The sequence below is a fragment of the Staurois parvus genome, unplaced genomic scaffold, assembly GCF_062004578.1.
Source record: "Staurois parvus isolate SC_StPar_1 unplaced genomic scaffold, SC_StPar_1.0 ptg001506l, whole genome shotgun sequence".
NCBI classification, from domain to species: Eukaryota; Metazoa; Chordata; class Amphibia; order Anura; family Ranidae; genus Staurois; species Staurois parvus.
In genome coordinates this window covers 87,793-102,440 of record NW_028319302.1, presented here as the reverse complement: position 1 = coordinate 102,440, position 14,648 = coordinate 87,793, and the positions used below count along the sequence as shown (strand labels likewise).

General features: G+C 41.7%; 1 protein-coding gene across 1 annotated transcript in view; it reads left to right on the top strand.

Moving 5' to 3' along the window:
• The window catches only part of LOC149435448 (sphingosine 1-phosphate receptor 1-like), a 61,957-nt gene extending 48,262 nt beyond the window's left edge, over positions 1-13,695 (top strand). Inside the window, exon 2 of the mRNA XM_089662631.1 lies at positions 7,098-13,695. Within this exon, the coding sequence (XP_089518757.1) occupies positions 7,367-8,518 (1,152 nt within the window). The 5' untranslated portion in view covers positions 7,098-7,366 and the 3' untranslated portion in view covers positions 8,519-13,695. The remainder of the gene's footprint in view (positions 1-7,097) is intronic.
• The last annotated feature ends 953 nt before the right edge of the window (positions 13,696-14,648 follow it).

The following is a 14,648-nucleotide window of genomic DNA, read 5'->3' as shown; positions in this document are numbered from 1 at the left end:
AAGGGAGAAATGGATACTACTTAACAAAATGAAGTTGGCATCCTTCACTGTGTGTTGCGCATGTTTGTGACAAGCAGGGCCCTCTGTTTCCTCTTGTACCAAATTGTATTGTAACTGTAATGTCTACCTTCATTTTGTATAGCGCTGCGCAAACTGTAGGCACTATATAAATCCTGTATTATAATAATAATAACTTCACAATGGGGAACCATCTAGACCCACGTAAGTCACCATAAAGACAGTATGATAGTCAGGGCAGTCAAAGCACATATATTCCAAAGAAGGGGCTCTTGAGAAGTATCTTATGTGCCATGTACTCGAGCCTACACTGACCGCCGGCCGTGGGAAAATGCAAATAATGGCAAAACGCGGCAACCGCGGTACCGCGATTTTGCATTTTCCTGCAGCCGGCGGTCAAAACGTTCCTTTTCTGCGTTCAGGAGAAGATTTAACCTCACTTAAACGCTGCAGCTCCTAAACTCAGCTAAATGCCTATATGTACATGGACACATAAGCTTTTTTGAAGTTGAGTTTAGGAGCTTTGGCAAAAAAAATGCCAAAAACTCCTAAACTGAAGTACTCATGTACATGAAGCCTTAGAAACAAACTCAGTTCACATCAATCCAGCCTTTCATTGAAGTACTCATCACTGAAGATCTACCATTGTTGGAGAAAGCCACCAAGAGGACCATACGGACCAAGTGACAGGCCAAAAGACATCTAAAAAAGAGATAGTTAATAAAAAATCAAAAGAAATATATCTGGGGAGATGGGGTGGAAAGATCATTATTTTTTTATAATTATATAACCGCTTTAATTTATATTTTTGGCATGTCTTTCTTCAGCTGTAAAAAAACAAATTAGAACAATCCTTATTTTGATAAGGATTGTCCTAGTTATGTTTTAACATCTGAAGATAAAATAAGACATTCCTTACAAATCAACAATGCTTTAACCTCCTTAGCGGTAATCCCGAGTGTAGCTCGGGGTAAAATTTCTATACCAAGAGCGGTAACCCCAAGCTACACTTGGGCTTACCATGCGGCGTTGCTCAGGGGGTCCATGCAGCACTTACCTTGTCCTTCGGATCCGGCTTCCGTGTTCCGGTCCCTGTGACGTCGGGACGTATGGGCGCCGGAACCAGCGGGAAATTTGAAATTTTTAAAAAATTTCATTTTTGCTGTCATTGCTGTTTCAATGCATTTCACATATATTTTGTCCCTACTGCTTTGTCCTGTGCCCTGCCTGCATTTTGAATGTTCTTTCTGCCTGGAAACTTAGAAAAGTCCATGGCGTCCAAAAAGGATCCCTTTACGTCAAAAGCGGTTTTATAACAGCGATAGTAAATCAGAACCACTTGCAGAATTGAGTGATAATGATTCGTGGGGGAAATTCGTTATCAGACACTGAAAACGATTTTGCGACTTTGCTCAGCGGTGTGCGAATTTGCCTCTGTATTTCACATTTCAGTGTTTTTGGTTTGATTATATTATTGAATTAAATTTATTATTATTATATTATTATTTTTTATGATTATTTATTAAATTATAATTTATGATTTCGTGTTTCAAATTTTATCATACCCGGGATGTTTAATAGACTCTTGTTCGGACAGATTTCAGTGAGTTATTCCTAAAAATTACAGCCTACAATAAAAAACGACATATTTCCATGCAAAAAAATGGCACCGCTTTCAGCAGCAAAAATCGGAAAGAATCATACCGCCGAGGAGGTTAAAAACCATTAGTCATTGCCTGTGAATAGGTTAAGAGAAGAAAATATCCTTTCTGTAATGAGGCAGGTTTGGGAGAACACCGACATGACAGGACAAGCCTCTGAAACCAGTACAGATGACTGTATGTAATAATGATTAGTCTACAATGCGTCGTCTTTCCTGTCTCTGTCCTTCTCCTCTCTTTATACCTGTCATCTCCTCACAACTTACTTCTACTATTCTCTGTCCCAACCATTCTGGCTGCTGATGGACACCTACAGGTAAATCAGGCAATGGGACTGGGCATGACTGGGTGGGCTCACGGGCTGCAGCAGTCACAAGATCCTCTGCAGCTTGAATATCTACCTCTTCATTCTTTACCTGGTGGACCATGCATCTGCAAACTCTGGAAGCTGTTTTTATTTCAGTGACAGATGACAAAGCATGGAGGGTTTTGAAATTCTGCCCTTGGTATATAGCCAGTGGTTTCTCAAGAAGCTTTTTCTTGAGAAGTATTTCCATATAAAATGAGAGATCAGAGCTACACACACCTGGCACATTTTGTCAACTCTTTTATTCACTTTTATGGTGATTGTATGAGATTAGTATGCAAAATATGAAACTGCTCAGGATGGTTTTAGTGCAAGAAGCAAAAGGGCAGGAGAGTCAGACCTAGTCCTACGCTTGTGGAGACCTTCACCCTCTTAACACGTTTTCCATAATATTAATTTATTTTAACTGTTTTAATACCATAAGTAAGGGTTCTTCATTTCCAGAGAAGGATGTACCCTCACAGTTGTGTGCATGCTCCTAGGATTCCACATCACGGATCCCAGGAGGTTTAGGGGAAATTTACTGAAAATGCACATGCATCACAGTACAACTTCATGCCCCAAACTACATCACCGACCTGATATCCATCTACCACCCAAAACGCACTCTCCACTCCTCACAAGACTTCCTACTCTCCAGTTCCCTGGTCTCCTCCTCCCATGCCCATCTCCAGGACTTCTCCAGGGCTTTCCCCCATCCTCTGGAACTCCATCCCCGCCCCCTTCCTCCTCCCTCTGTAGCTCTATCCCCACCCCTTTCCTCTCTGTAACTCTATCCCCGCCCCTTTCCTCCTCCCCCTGTGCTGTAGCTGCATGGTTCACAGTCCGGCTGCCGAGTCTGACTGAGCAGTGTAGAGGGGAGGGCGCTCATCGCACCGAATACTTCCCCTCCCCCCGCCTGAGACTCGGCTGCATAGTGCAGACTGTTTCAGAGAAATACAGAGAGTAGAAGCAGAGACAGCAGTATGTGTTGAGATAAGTAGTTCTCCTGGGAGCCTATCACATCTGCAGAACCAGCTGCATCCTTTGTGAGGAGACCCCCATATGAGCAGGCTGTATCCATTGTGTGGTGACCCCCATGAGTGATAGCACCGCCAGGGAGTGAGAGACAATCTGACCAGATCTGACCAGACATATTGTGAGGATATCCTGAAGACCAGTGGCCTACTACTATCTATGCGCATTTGATTTGCGTATCTGGTGAGTGCGCAATCTCATTATCATTTATCACCGGATCCACGATCTGTATCACTGGATATCTTGAGATCATTTGAGATCTTATCAACACTTCTTCTTTGTGAACTTTTGACTGAGTTAACACCTTCTAGCACCTTTGGCCACCATCCAGTAGCTCATGTATTTGCACCTTGTCACTTTATATTTATATCTATATTTATTGTGACATTGTTGATTTTTTTTTTTTTTTTGATTTTTATTGATTTTCAAAAATATACAAACAGTATGTTTAAGGAAAAAAAAAAAAAGGGATAAGAAAAGAAAACAAGCAAAACAGACATTGTTGATTTTACTAGCGCTGCACCCCCTCTTTTTATATGTGTCTTGGAAGGTTTATTGGTACCTTTTTGGTGTACAGCTGCTAATATATTTGGCATCATTTTAGCGCTCACTTATCCTTTCTGCATTTCCTGTTTAACCAATTAATACCACTAGGTAACTATTAACAATTCATAAAAGTGATACGAAACACATACTGTTTAATTTACATTATCCCTGCTCTTTCCGTATGTGGATGATGGCACTGTAATTATTTTAATTTAAAAAAAATCTAAGTATCTTTTTCTAATCAATATACAGCTGTCACATGACTCAGCTCTCTTTCTCAGCCTGTCTGCACGGAAACAGTGGCAGGAGCAGCTTCTAGTCCTATGCTGCTGGTCACATGTTCAAAAGAAAAAAAACAGCCTATGGGGATACAGAGTAAAAATAACAAATATCAATAAATTGTTTTAAATTGTCATACACATATATTTGAAATCAAATCTTTATAATTTGTTGGCAATAACATGGTGTGGGCGGATTTCTGCCACTCAGAGGCTGTGTCATACCCCCTTCAGCCTGTGTCTTAGATTAATGGGGAGGTGAAGCCTCCATCAATCAAGATGTGATATCCCACCCCCTCTGGTTAGCGGGCATGGAGAAGGAGGGAGGGAGTGGGCTGTCATTTACCACTGTGTACACGCCCACATGTGTGACTCTATAGTCACATGGGCTGCTCAGATGTGATAGGGAGGAAATGCTCAGCATAGAAACTCACTGAAAACTGAGCATGTGCAGTAGCTGCCAACACTTCTCTGCAAAATCCCCAACTGCACTGGGGACATGAACTGAAGATGGAGATAGAGAACAGCAGGATCAACCAGGTTTTTTGCAGAATACAGAAAACTAATCCTTTAGTGAATGCATGAGTATGAACAGCATGTAATACAGCATTTATTTATAGTTTTTTTTATGCTGTGGGTTTAGTGACACCTTAAATGTATTTTTCTAAATAGACTTTCTATTAGTCTTTTGCAGTCCCCCACACAGCAGTTCTCAGATTGGTGGATTTGGGATCTAGTTAGGCGTGCTGATAGAGGAAACAGCAGAGTGAATAAGAGATGACCTCATCATTCTGTTGCTGCTCCTTCACTATCCAATCAGAAGGCTAGGGGTGAGGCAATGACAACACTGTATCCCTTTCTGCAGTTAATAACTGTACCAGGGAAACTGGTGTCCTTCACTTAGATGTGCTATGTGGTGGGGCTTTGCAAATCTCAAACCTAAATGGGCAGAAGTATAACAAAAATACTTTAGCAGGTAAAACCGCGCTCTTATATGCATTAATTCTGTGCAACTAGTTATATGCTTAAGTTAACCGCTTCCCGTCCGCCCTATAGCAGAAACACTGCTACAGGGTGGGCCAGGTGCACAAAATCACGTATACCATATTTTTCGCCGTATAAGACGCACTTTTTCTTCCCCAAAACTGGGGGGGAAATGTCAGTGCGTCTTATAAGGCGAATATGGAGTGGCCGGTCCGGTATTTCCACCGCGGCCGTGTCAGAATACCGGGCCGGCCGCTCAGCTCTGCAGCGGGACCTTACCTGTTCCTCTATCCAGTGGCATGCTGTCTTCCCGGCTTCTGTAGTGTGGGCGCTCAGCATGACAGCCGGGTGCCCAGTGCGCATGCGCGAGAAGCGGTGCACTTTGTGAATGGTAAGGCGGTACCTGGGACACATGACAGATCCCAGAAGCCGCCGGACCAATCACAAAGCGCAAGTGCTTCTCGCTCATGCGCACTGGGCACCCGGCTGTCATGCCGATCGCCACTACAGAAGCCGGGAAGACAACGCGCAGCTGGATCGAGGAACAGGTAAGATCAAACAAAAACTCTGCGGAAGTAAGAGCGGGTACCTGTCAAATTCAGGTACCCGCTCCCCACTTCCCCAAAGGTCAGCAGTCATCTGTACTGTCCGCAGTCTCTGGTCATCCCTGTGCTGTCCGCAGTCTTTGGTCATCCCTGTGCTGTCCGCAGTCTTTGGTCATCCCTGTGCTGTCCGCAGTCTTTGGTCATCCCTGTGCTGTCCGCAGTCTCTGGTCATCCCTGTGCTGTCCGCAGTCTTTGGTCATCCCTGTGCTGTCCGCAGTCTTTGGTCATCCCTGTGCTGTCCGCAGTCTCTGGTCATCCCTGTGCTGTCCGCAGTCTCTGGTCATCTCCTGTACTGTGTCTGCAGTCCATTAGTTCAGATTTTTTTTTCCTGTTTTCTGCCTCTAAAACCTAGGTGCGTCTTATGGTCAGGTGTGTCTTATACGGCGAAAAATACGGTATATACAAGATTTTGCATTTCCAGGTAGGGGGTGCGTGCGCGCCGTACCCACACTGCCATTCGTGGCTGCAGCTGTCAGTCAATCACTGGGTCCCAGCCGGTGATTACTCGCCATCACCCGGTGATTGCCGAACATCTCCAACGAGGAGGAGAACTGTTTGTAAACAAAACAGTTCTCCCTGTCAGATCGTGCACACTGCTTCGCATGGCTGTGCAGTGCACAGCCATGCAAAGCAGTGTGCTTACAGTGAAGCACCTGGACAGTTAACCCTTTGATTGCCCCTCATGTTAACCCTTCCTGCCCAGTGCCATTAGTACAGTGTCAGTACTTTTTTTTAGCACTGATCACTGTATTTGTATAACTGGGGATGTCAGTGACACCAAGTCAGTTCCCCCCAGTGTCAGAATGCCTGCCGCAGTCCCGCTATAAGTTCCTGATCGCCGTCATTAGTAGTAAAAAGTAAAAAAAAAAACTCAGTATCTATACCACCATTTGTAAACACTATAACTTTCACATAAACCAATTAATTTACACGTATTGGGATATTTATTTTTTAGCGAGACGTAGCAGAATACATTTTGCCCTAAATTTATGCCGAAATTTGATTTTTTTATTTTTTTTTATTGACCATGTTTAATAGCAAAAAGTCAAAAAATATTGTTTTTTTTCTCAAAATTGTGGGTCTCTCTTTTTATAGTGCAAAAAAATTAAAACCACACAGGTGATCAAATACCAACGAAAGAAAGCTCAATTCACGGAAAAAAAAAGGACGTAAAAATCATTTGCGTGCAGCGTTGCATAACAATTAAAGTAACACAGTGCTGTAACACAAAAAATGGCCTGGTCAGGAAGGGGGGTAAATCCTCTGGAGGGCAAGAGGTTAATCTAAACATTCTTTTTAAAAAAAAAAACGTTCCAATCAAATATTACAAAAAAAGAACATTGCATACCAACTCACTCTTCATTTTGGAGGTGAAAAGTTGACAAAGTTGCTCAATAAACGGTTCTTGTTTACGATGTTATTTGCATAGCTATTCAATTTCTGTATAAATTTCAGAGGAAGCAGGTTGTGCAACTCAGTTTACAACTTTGTTCTTGTTTGCAACATTTCACAAACAGTATGTGGAAATAAAATGTGCATGCTTCCTTTAATGAGGAAGTAATAAAAAAAAAATAATAATATTAATAATAATAATAAACTAACATTTTGTTTTAATTTACAGGTTACAAACCATTCTTTGAAGAACTATTGGATTGATGGGGCAACACTGACACCTTCAGGATAAAGATGGAATTGGAGATTCAAGACTCGAATACCAATGCTTTGATTTGCTGAATGGTTGTAAAAAGAAAGCCACCAAACTCGTAACACCCTAAATTTAAATGTGCCCCATATGTGTCCAAGTATCCTGCTATTTCTGGATATGATCTTTTCCACGGCTGACACTTGACCTCAGTTACAAGTTTTCCAGAAGCTTGGAAAAATTACAAAATGGATGGAGTAACGCATCAATATCACTTGAGTCGACTGTATAGGGAATACCAAAGCAACAGTGTTATAGCACTTCATTACAACTATACCGGGAAGCTCAGCACTAGTCGATACAAAGGTGGACTGAAAGCTGAATCTGTGTTTTTTCTGGTGGTATGTGTGCTTATTGTCTTGGAGAACCTTATTGTGCTTTTGGCCATCTGGCGCAACAAGAAATTTCATGCTCCTATGTTCTACCTCCTTGGCAATCTGACTCTATCAGACCTCCTGGCTGGCATTGCTTACATGGTCAACATTGTGTTGTCAGGGGCAAACACGCTCCGCCTTACCCCTGCCATGTGGTTTATTAGGGAAGGGGGTGTCTTTGTCACATTGACTGCCTCTATATTTAGCCTACTGGCCATTGCTATTGAGCGTCATATCACTATGGTCCGTATGAAGCTCTATAGTGGAGACAAGAAGGGACGAATGGCCTTGTTGATTGGGGTGAGTTGGCTGCTCTCTATACTGTTGGGTATTTTGCCAATATTGGGATGGAACTGCATCAACAACCTCCCAGCCTGCTCCACCATCTTGCCCTTGTATTCTAAGGATTATATATTGGTGTGCATTAGTGTCTTTCTGGCCATTCTAATCTCCATTGTGGTCCTCTATCTCCGCATATACAGGATTGTCAAACACAACAGTCAGAGACTGGGCACACTTCGCAAGGGAGCACTGAGGAAGTCCCAAAAGTACATGGCTCTGTTAAAGACGGTTACTATTGTGGTGGGTACCTTCATTGGATGCTGGCTTCCACTCTTCATATTGCTACTGTTTGATGTCTCGTGTGAGGTCAACTCTTGCCCAATCCTCTTCAAGGCTGATTACTTCCTTGGCTTGGCTATGATAAACTCTCTCTTAAACCCTATCATCTACACATTAACCAGCAGAGACATTAGAAGAGCCATTCTCAAGCTTGTCTGCTTCTTCTGTCTTGTTAATGAGGATGGAGAAACTAGAGGGAGATTTGGCATTCTCCCGGTCTTAGAAAGAAGTACCAGCAAATCAGAGAAGTCCTCCCATAAGCAGGAGGGTTTGGAGACCACTGTGTCTTCAGGGAATGGGACTCCAACACCGGTGAAGTCACTTGTGCCTCCAAGAAAGTACTGAACGCTGTTGTTCTGAATGATCATAGCCACCTGAACATAATGGAGAAATCATTTAAAATCTGGTCACATGGCATTACACCTGATCTGCTCCCGTGGTTCAGTTGAATGGGTTTGAATCTGCTGAATTGCCTTTTGTTTGTTTATTATAAGAACCTTAAAAACTCTGCTTTAGAAGGATACCAGCCTTGCTCCTTAGGCTTCTAGTATATCTATTGCTAGAGGTCCACATTGTGCTAACACAAGCTGCATGCACTTCAGTTCAGCTTCAGATTTCAAAAAATTGTCCCCTTTCCAAGGGAAGGGTTTTTTTGCATGGGGATAATATATTATATGCCTGATGATACCTTGTAAGGAGGAATCTTAAAAAAATGAAATGTTAATTGCAGATTGACTCGTGGATCATGTGAAATTTGCAGATCTTTGGATCTCAAGCCTTAAGGATCGGCCTATTTTATTCAGCAGTCATATTTCAAGTAAAGTTTGCTACCACTGATATTGGCTTTTTAATAGAACATAGAAGGTTTGGAACTTCTGTCAGGTTTTTATTGATATAAAGGAGAGATTTCCCTTTCCTCCCTGTACTTATGACAACCGTCACTAGGAAAGCTGACAAAGGTGCCCTTCCTAACTGATCTCCATCACTGGAAGTGCGTGAAGTACCTGAAAAGGCCTGGACAGGGTTTTTAACACTTCTATTCATACGGGAATAAAGGAGGTGGAGTGATAATGTGCTAAATTAAACTTTAGGGAGAAAGGTCAGAAATAAAACCTTAAAATGCAAGGTCCACTTACACCTTCCTGGCCCCCTCCCATTTCACAAATCAGCTACTATTTAGTGCAGTGATGGTTAACTTTTTGGATATGGGGGGCATCAAGAGCGGTCCCTGAAATCATCAAAGTGCAGCACAGCAGACACACAAAGACTATGGGCATGATACAAGAAATGGTCAGAGACTGCAGACATGATACAAGAGATGGTCAGAGACTATGGATATAATACAGGAAATGGTCAGAGACTATGGATATAATACAGGAGATGGTTAGAGACTGCAAATATGATACATGAGATGGTCAGAGACTGTGGCTATAATACAGGAAATGGTCAGAGACTATGGATATAATACAGGAGATGGTTGGAGACTGCAGACATGATACAAGAGATGGTCAGAGACTATAGATATAATACAGAAAATGGTCAGGGACTATGGATATAATACAGGAGATGGTTAGAGACTGCAGATATGATACAGGAGATGGTCAGAGACTGCGAGCATGGAGAGTTGTTCGGAGACTGCAGATACCATACAAGAGATGGTCAGAGACTGCAGACATGATACAAGAGATGGTCAGAGACTGTGAACAAGCTATAGGAGTTGTTGGAGATAGTCCTAAAAATTACACAAGACTTCTAAAAAATCACTGCTATAACAGGGCAATAGAGAAACACAGATTTGTGGCTGAAGGGGCCCCCGAGCACTGCACAAAATGTGCCAAAGAACCACATACAGGACCTGGGCCATAGGTTGGGCACCAGGGAGTTAAACTGTACAATTTACAGGTAAAGTACAAAGTGAGGGTTGATACTTACCTCACTCCCATCTTCCACTCATGGCACCTAGAGGAGGATGACATCACACTCCTTCCACCTAGACCATGGGGACCACAGAGCAGCCGAAGTCTTGTGAAAAGTCACTCTTCCAATGGTCTCACATAAGATTTGGCCTGCTCTACAATCCCCAGGAATCCTAACAGAAGGACAGTGACACATTACAGAAGACACGGGTAAGGTCAAGAATAAATCGAACTTTATTGTTTACAAGTACAATTTAGTAGGTAGGTAATTTATGAAGGGGACGGGGCCTGTGCAATTTGAGTGGACTGTACATTTTATTGTAAGGTCTGTGCTAAGCAAAAGTGGAGTCACCTCTAGTAGCGAATTAAACTTCCTCTTCCAATGGAAACAAGGCATCATATTTATTGCAATAGGTCACTGTCCCACCTTTGCCCCAGTTTTTGTAAAGCAGTTCCAAAGAATACCTAAAGTGTTTTCTTTTGGATAGAGCAGGGAAGAGTAAAAACCTCTGTAGATTTTTTTTGTTTTTGTCCCTGCTGGCAAAGCCACCTTCTCTACTTCCAGATGACAAATGTTACCAGTACACACTGGAAGCGGAATACAAGGGAAATCTTTTAATGGGGAAACTTGTGTCTCAAGACAGAAAGCCAAAAATAAAGAACCTCCTCAATGAGACAAAAAAAATGTGTTTTAACTGTCCCCTACGCTATCCAAAACTAAAATAAAAAGGCTTCAGATAGAATTTAAGATTCAGAGTAATGTTGGAGACAAGACAGGTGATATTTCAAACTGGGGTGGTGGCTGAGCATCATGTATATTTGTAAATTGGTGTACATAGAAAATGTATAAATAAATAATGTATCAAAATAGAATTAACATGTATAGTGATGTTCAAAAAAAAGAACGGAAAGAAAATATAAGCTAACATGTGTGCACTGGCTTTAGTCAGTTTGAATGGACAAACATTCTATTAGCTGCTCAGACTAGAGGTAGCAGCTGAACGAGTTGGGACAATCTCAGTCTATCTAGGGTTGTTTACTGTTGAGGTTTCAGGAAGTCATTTTTTCCTGGCCACCTACCTGACTTTTCCCTTTATTACTGGTTTATTATTTAGTTGGTATAATTAAAGTGGTTGCACATGAAAAATTAAAAGAAAAACAAACATGGCTATACTTATGCAGGCCATAGACGGGTCGAAAACCGTCTGTTTAAAAAAAAAAAAAAAACAACAAAAAATCGGTCGTTCAATAGGCCGACGTTACCACCAATGGTAAAAAAAAAAAAAAAAAATTGGCCGATTTTTGTCCCGTCTACGGCTGGCCTTTAACAACTTCTGTCCCTTGCAGAGAGCTCCGCTATTATATTTGACCTTAAAAAGTCTTGTGGTTGCAACAATGTATCCATTTCAGATACAGATGTTTTTATTCGGATACAAATAGATACATTGTTGCAACCGCAAGACTTTTTCATGTCAAATATAATAGCGGACTGGAATTCTTATTCTTTTCCTTCTTCTTCTTGCAGGTCATGCGCAGATTTTTTATCGGTAAAACGATCGGCCGATTTGCCCATCATTACCGGGAATATCAGCCGATCGGCAAAATCAGCCGATTTTTTTCCAACTTTACCGATAAAAAAAAAGTGCCAAAACCCCAAAAAACGCCCAACCAATTAACCCACTAACGGTGCAAAAATCGGCCAATTTTCGACCCGTCTATGGCCTGCATTACCTGCTTAATAGAAGGCCCTGAACTTCCACTTCTCCGGTCCCCTGCTGGTGTGCTTGGCTCCTCCTCTTTGGCTAGTGCCCCCAATAGGAAGCAGTATCTCATGGGGGCACTTGTGTGGGCTTGCTCCCAAACCCTGCTTCTGCATCCATTGACACATACAGTGAGACTGGTACACGCTAGAGCAGCCTTTTTAACATGAAGGAAACCATGAAAGAACTTTTAGGTCTCAGGGAAACCACTGCTAATAAGTACTCTATGTACAGCTCACAGGACAATAATGTGGTGGTGTCAATGAGAATATTGCTCCCCTTAGGCCTCATGAACACTGCTGCTCCTAAATTCACATTTAGGAGCTTTTGGCCTTTTTTTTTGCCAAAGCCCCCGAGGTCAACTCAAGAAAAGCCTATGTGGCCATGCACACGGGTTGATTTAATAGAGCTGGGGAGTGCAAATCTCTCTGCTCTGCATAGAAACCAATCAGCTTCCAGGCTTTATTGTCAAAGCTTAATTGAATGAGCTGAAGTTAGAAACTGATTGGCTACCATGCACAGCTGCACCAGATTTTGCAATTTTAGTAAATCAATCCCATAGGTTTTTACCAGAGGTTAGAAGCAGCAAATTTTAGAGGCAGTAAAACGCTCGTCTCCTGAACGCAGAAGAATCCCATTCAGGAGAGGAATCTTTTGACAGAAAACGTCAAAACGCAGAAAAAATGTGTGTAAACGTTAGGCTTGTTTAGCACTTGGGTGTTTTTTAATGTCAATAGCCAGAATACATTATTATATGTATAAACCAGAATACATTATTTATTCCAGCCGATGAAATGAATAAACACCCAAGCGCCTGACGCGTGTAAACGCGGTACACACATTTACCAGTGTCAGGTGTTTTTTTGCTGGTAGAAACAAACGTCAGGAGAAGTAGCTTTTAACATCCAGTGTGCATGTACCCTTCCAGATGAGACTGCCCTGATCAGCAGGAGATCCCCTGCTGAATTGGGGCTGAACAGGGCAGATTTCAGTTTTGACATCCGTGCCTATTTAATTTACGCCTATCGAACCTGTGACAGCTCTATGGGCAGCCAGATGTAAATGGACTCCGCTGTCTGTTCAGGATACCTGTTCTGTCATGTTTCGGTCCGGAAAAAAGGAAAAGAATGCAGTCAATTTTTTCTGGACCTGGACAAACCCGGAGAGAGGCAGGTGTAAATGGACACAAGTCAGTTTACATCTGCCTGTCCATAGGGCTGCATGGAGGTCCTAATTAGGTCCACCTGAAAAACTTGACAGGTGGACCTGATTGGAATGACCGTGTGAAGGGTCCTTTTAAAAGAAATAGTCATAAGAGAAACATGGAGCCTGCATTTTCCTATATTTACTAGTTGCCTGGCTGCAAGAACAAGTGAACATTTGTCTTCTTGTTATGTACTTTGTTCAAGAAGAGAAGCCATCTGAGAAAGTCAACACATGTAAAGTACAATGTAGTTTCAGAGTATGACTATCTGCCATCATAATTGGCTGGATGGATGTAAAATGATAAAAAGGAACCACGTTTTACTTCCCCATAGCCACTGGATCCCTTGATGCATTTTCAAATCTGCACCATGAAAATGACAGAATATGGTTGTTACATGAGCCAAGAACTCTTCATACACAAAGCCCAATGTGACCTAACAACTCCTTGTAGTGTTGAGAACATTTTGCTGAATAAATGTATTGCGGGTGTTTTTGTTTGCCTAGTTGCTGTAAATAAATGTATCTGTTATGTTGTAAATATATAAATATATGTATGGATCCTGCCTAACCGTTCTCTGCTCATGGCATTAAATACATTGATGCAACTATAATTAAAAAAAAAATTTTCCATGTCTGATAATTACATTGATTTGTGTTTTATAATGTTTTAATATTATTTATTTTATTATAGCACTGTCAATTTGAAATTAATTTTTAAACTTTTTCAGCTGCATTGCATTTACAGCTGAGCATCGCATTTTTTCGCACGTGTGGTCATACATTTTGTTGCAGCATTTGCGCTTCTGGCAATTTTGTATTAGCCAATAGAGAACAGTATCATCTCTGACATCACTTGTTGCTGTGTTGACATACCAGCTTTAACCCCTTCACGCCTAAGGGTAAAACAAATCTTAACTCCTAAGCACAATTTTGCAACTTTGACATGTGTTAGTAAAACCGTACATATCATCACAACTACTTTGTACATCCAGGTGGATTATACCACGCTTTTTTTCAGGACAAATTGGGCTTTAATTTGGTGGTAAATGGTAATGGATATCTCATGATTTTTTTTTTAATTATCAAAGAAAAAATGGCCCAAAATAGTAAAAAATATATTGGTGTGTTTCTTGTTACTACCATAACCTACCACCAAAGAACAACCCAAAATAAATTTTCCAGTTCTTGGCGATCGCAGTGATACCATATAAGTGTATGTTATTTATTGTTTGTACTCGTAGTACAGCCCAGAAACAATAGTGCCCATTTAGTTTTTTTCATGCACAGCAATCATGTGACGCGGAATCGGGAGTCCCGTGTCCCGATCGCTTTTAGTGACACCACGGTCTTTGTGCTGGGAGCCCGCTGTGAGGCGCACTCCCAGCAGAAAGACAGGTATGCAAATATGCGGCCCCATGGAAAAAAGCCCAGTTCTGTTTGTGACATCGGCGTCAAGGGGTTAATAGGTGTGTATTGCGTGTTTTTACAAACACCGATGCAATTCTATTGGACTCAAAATGCTGCAATCTGCCTAATTTGAGCTACAAAAGAAGCTCTGGAACTTTGAGCTACAGGAATGTGGAACTTTGAGCT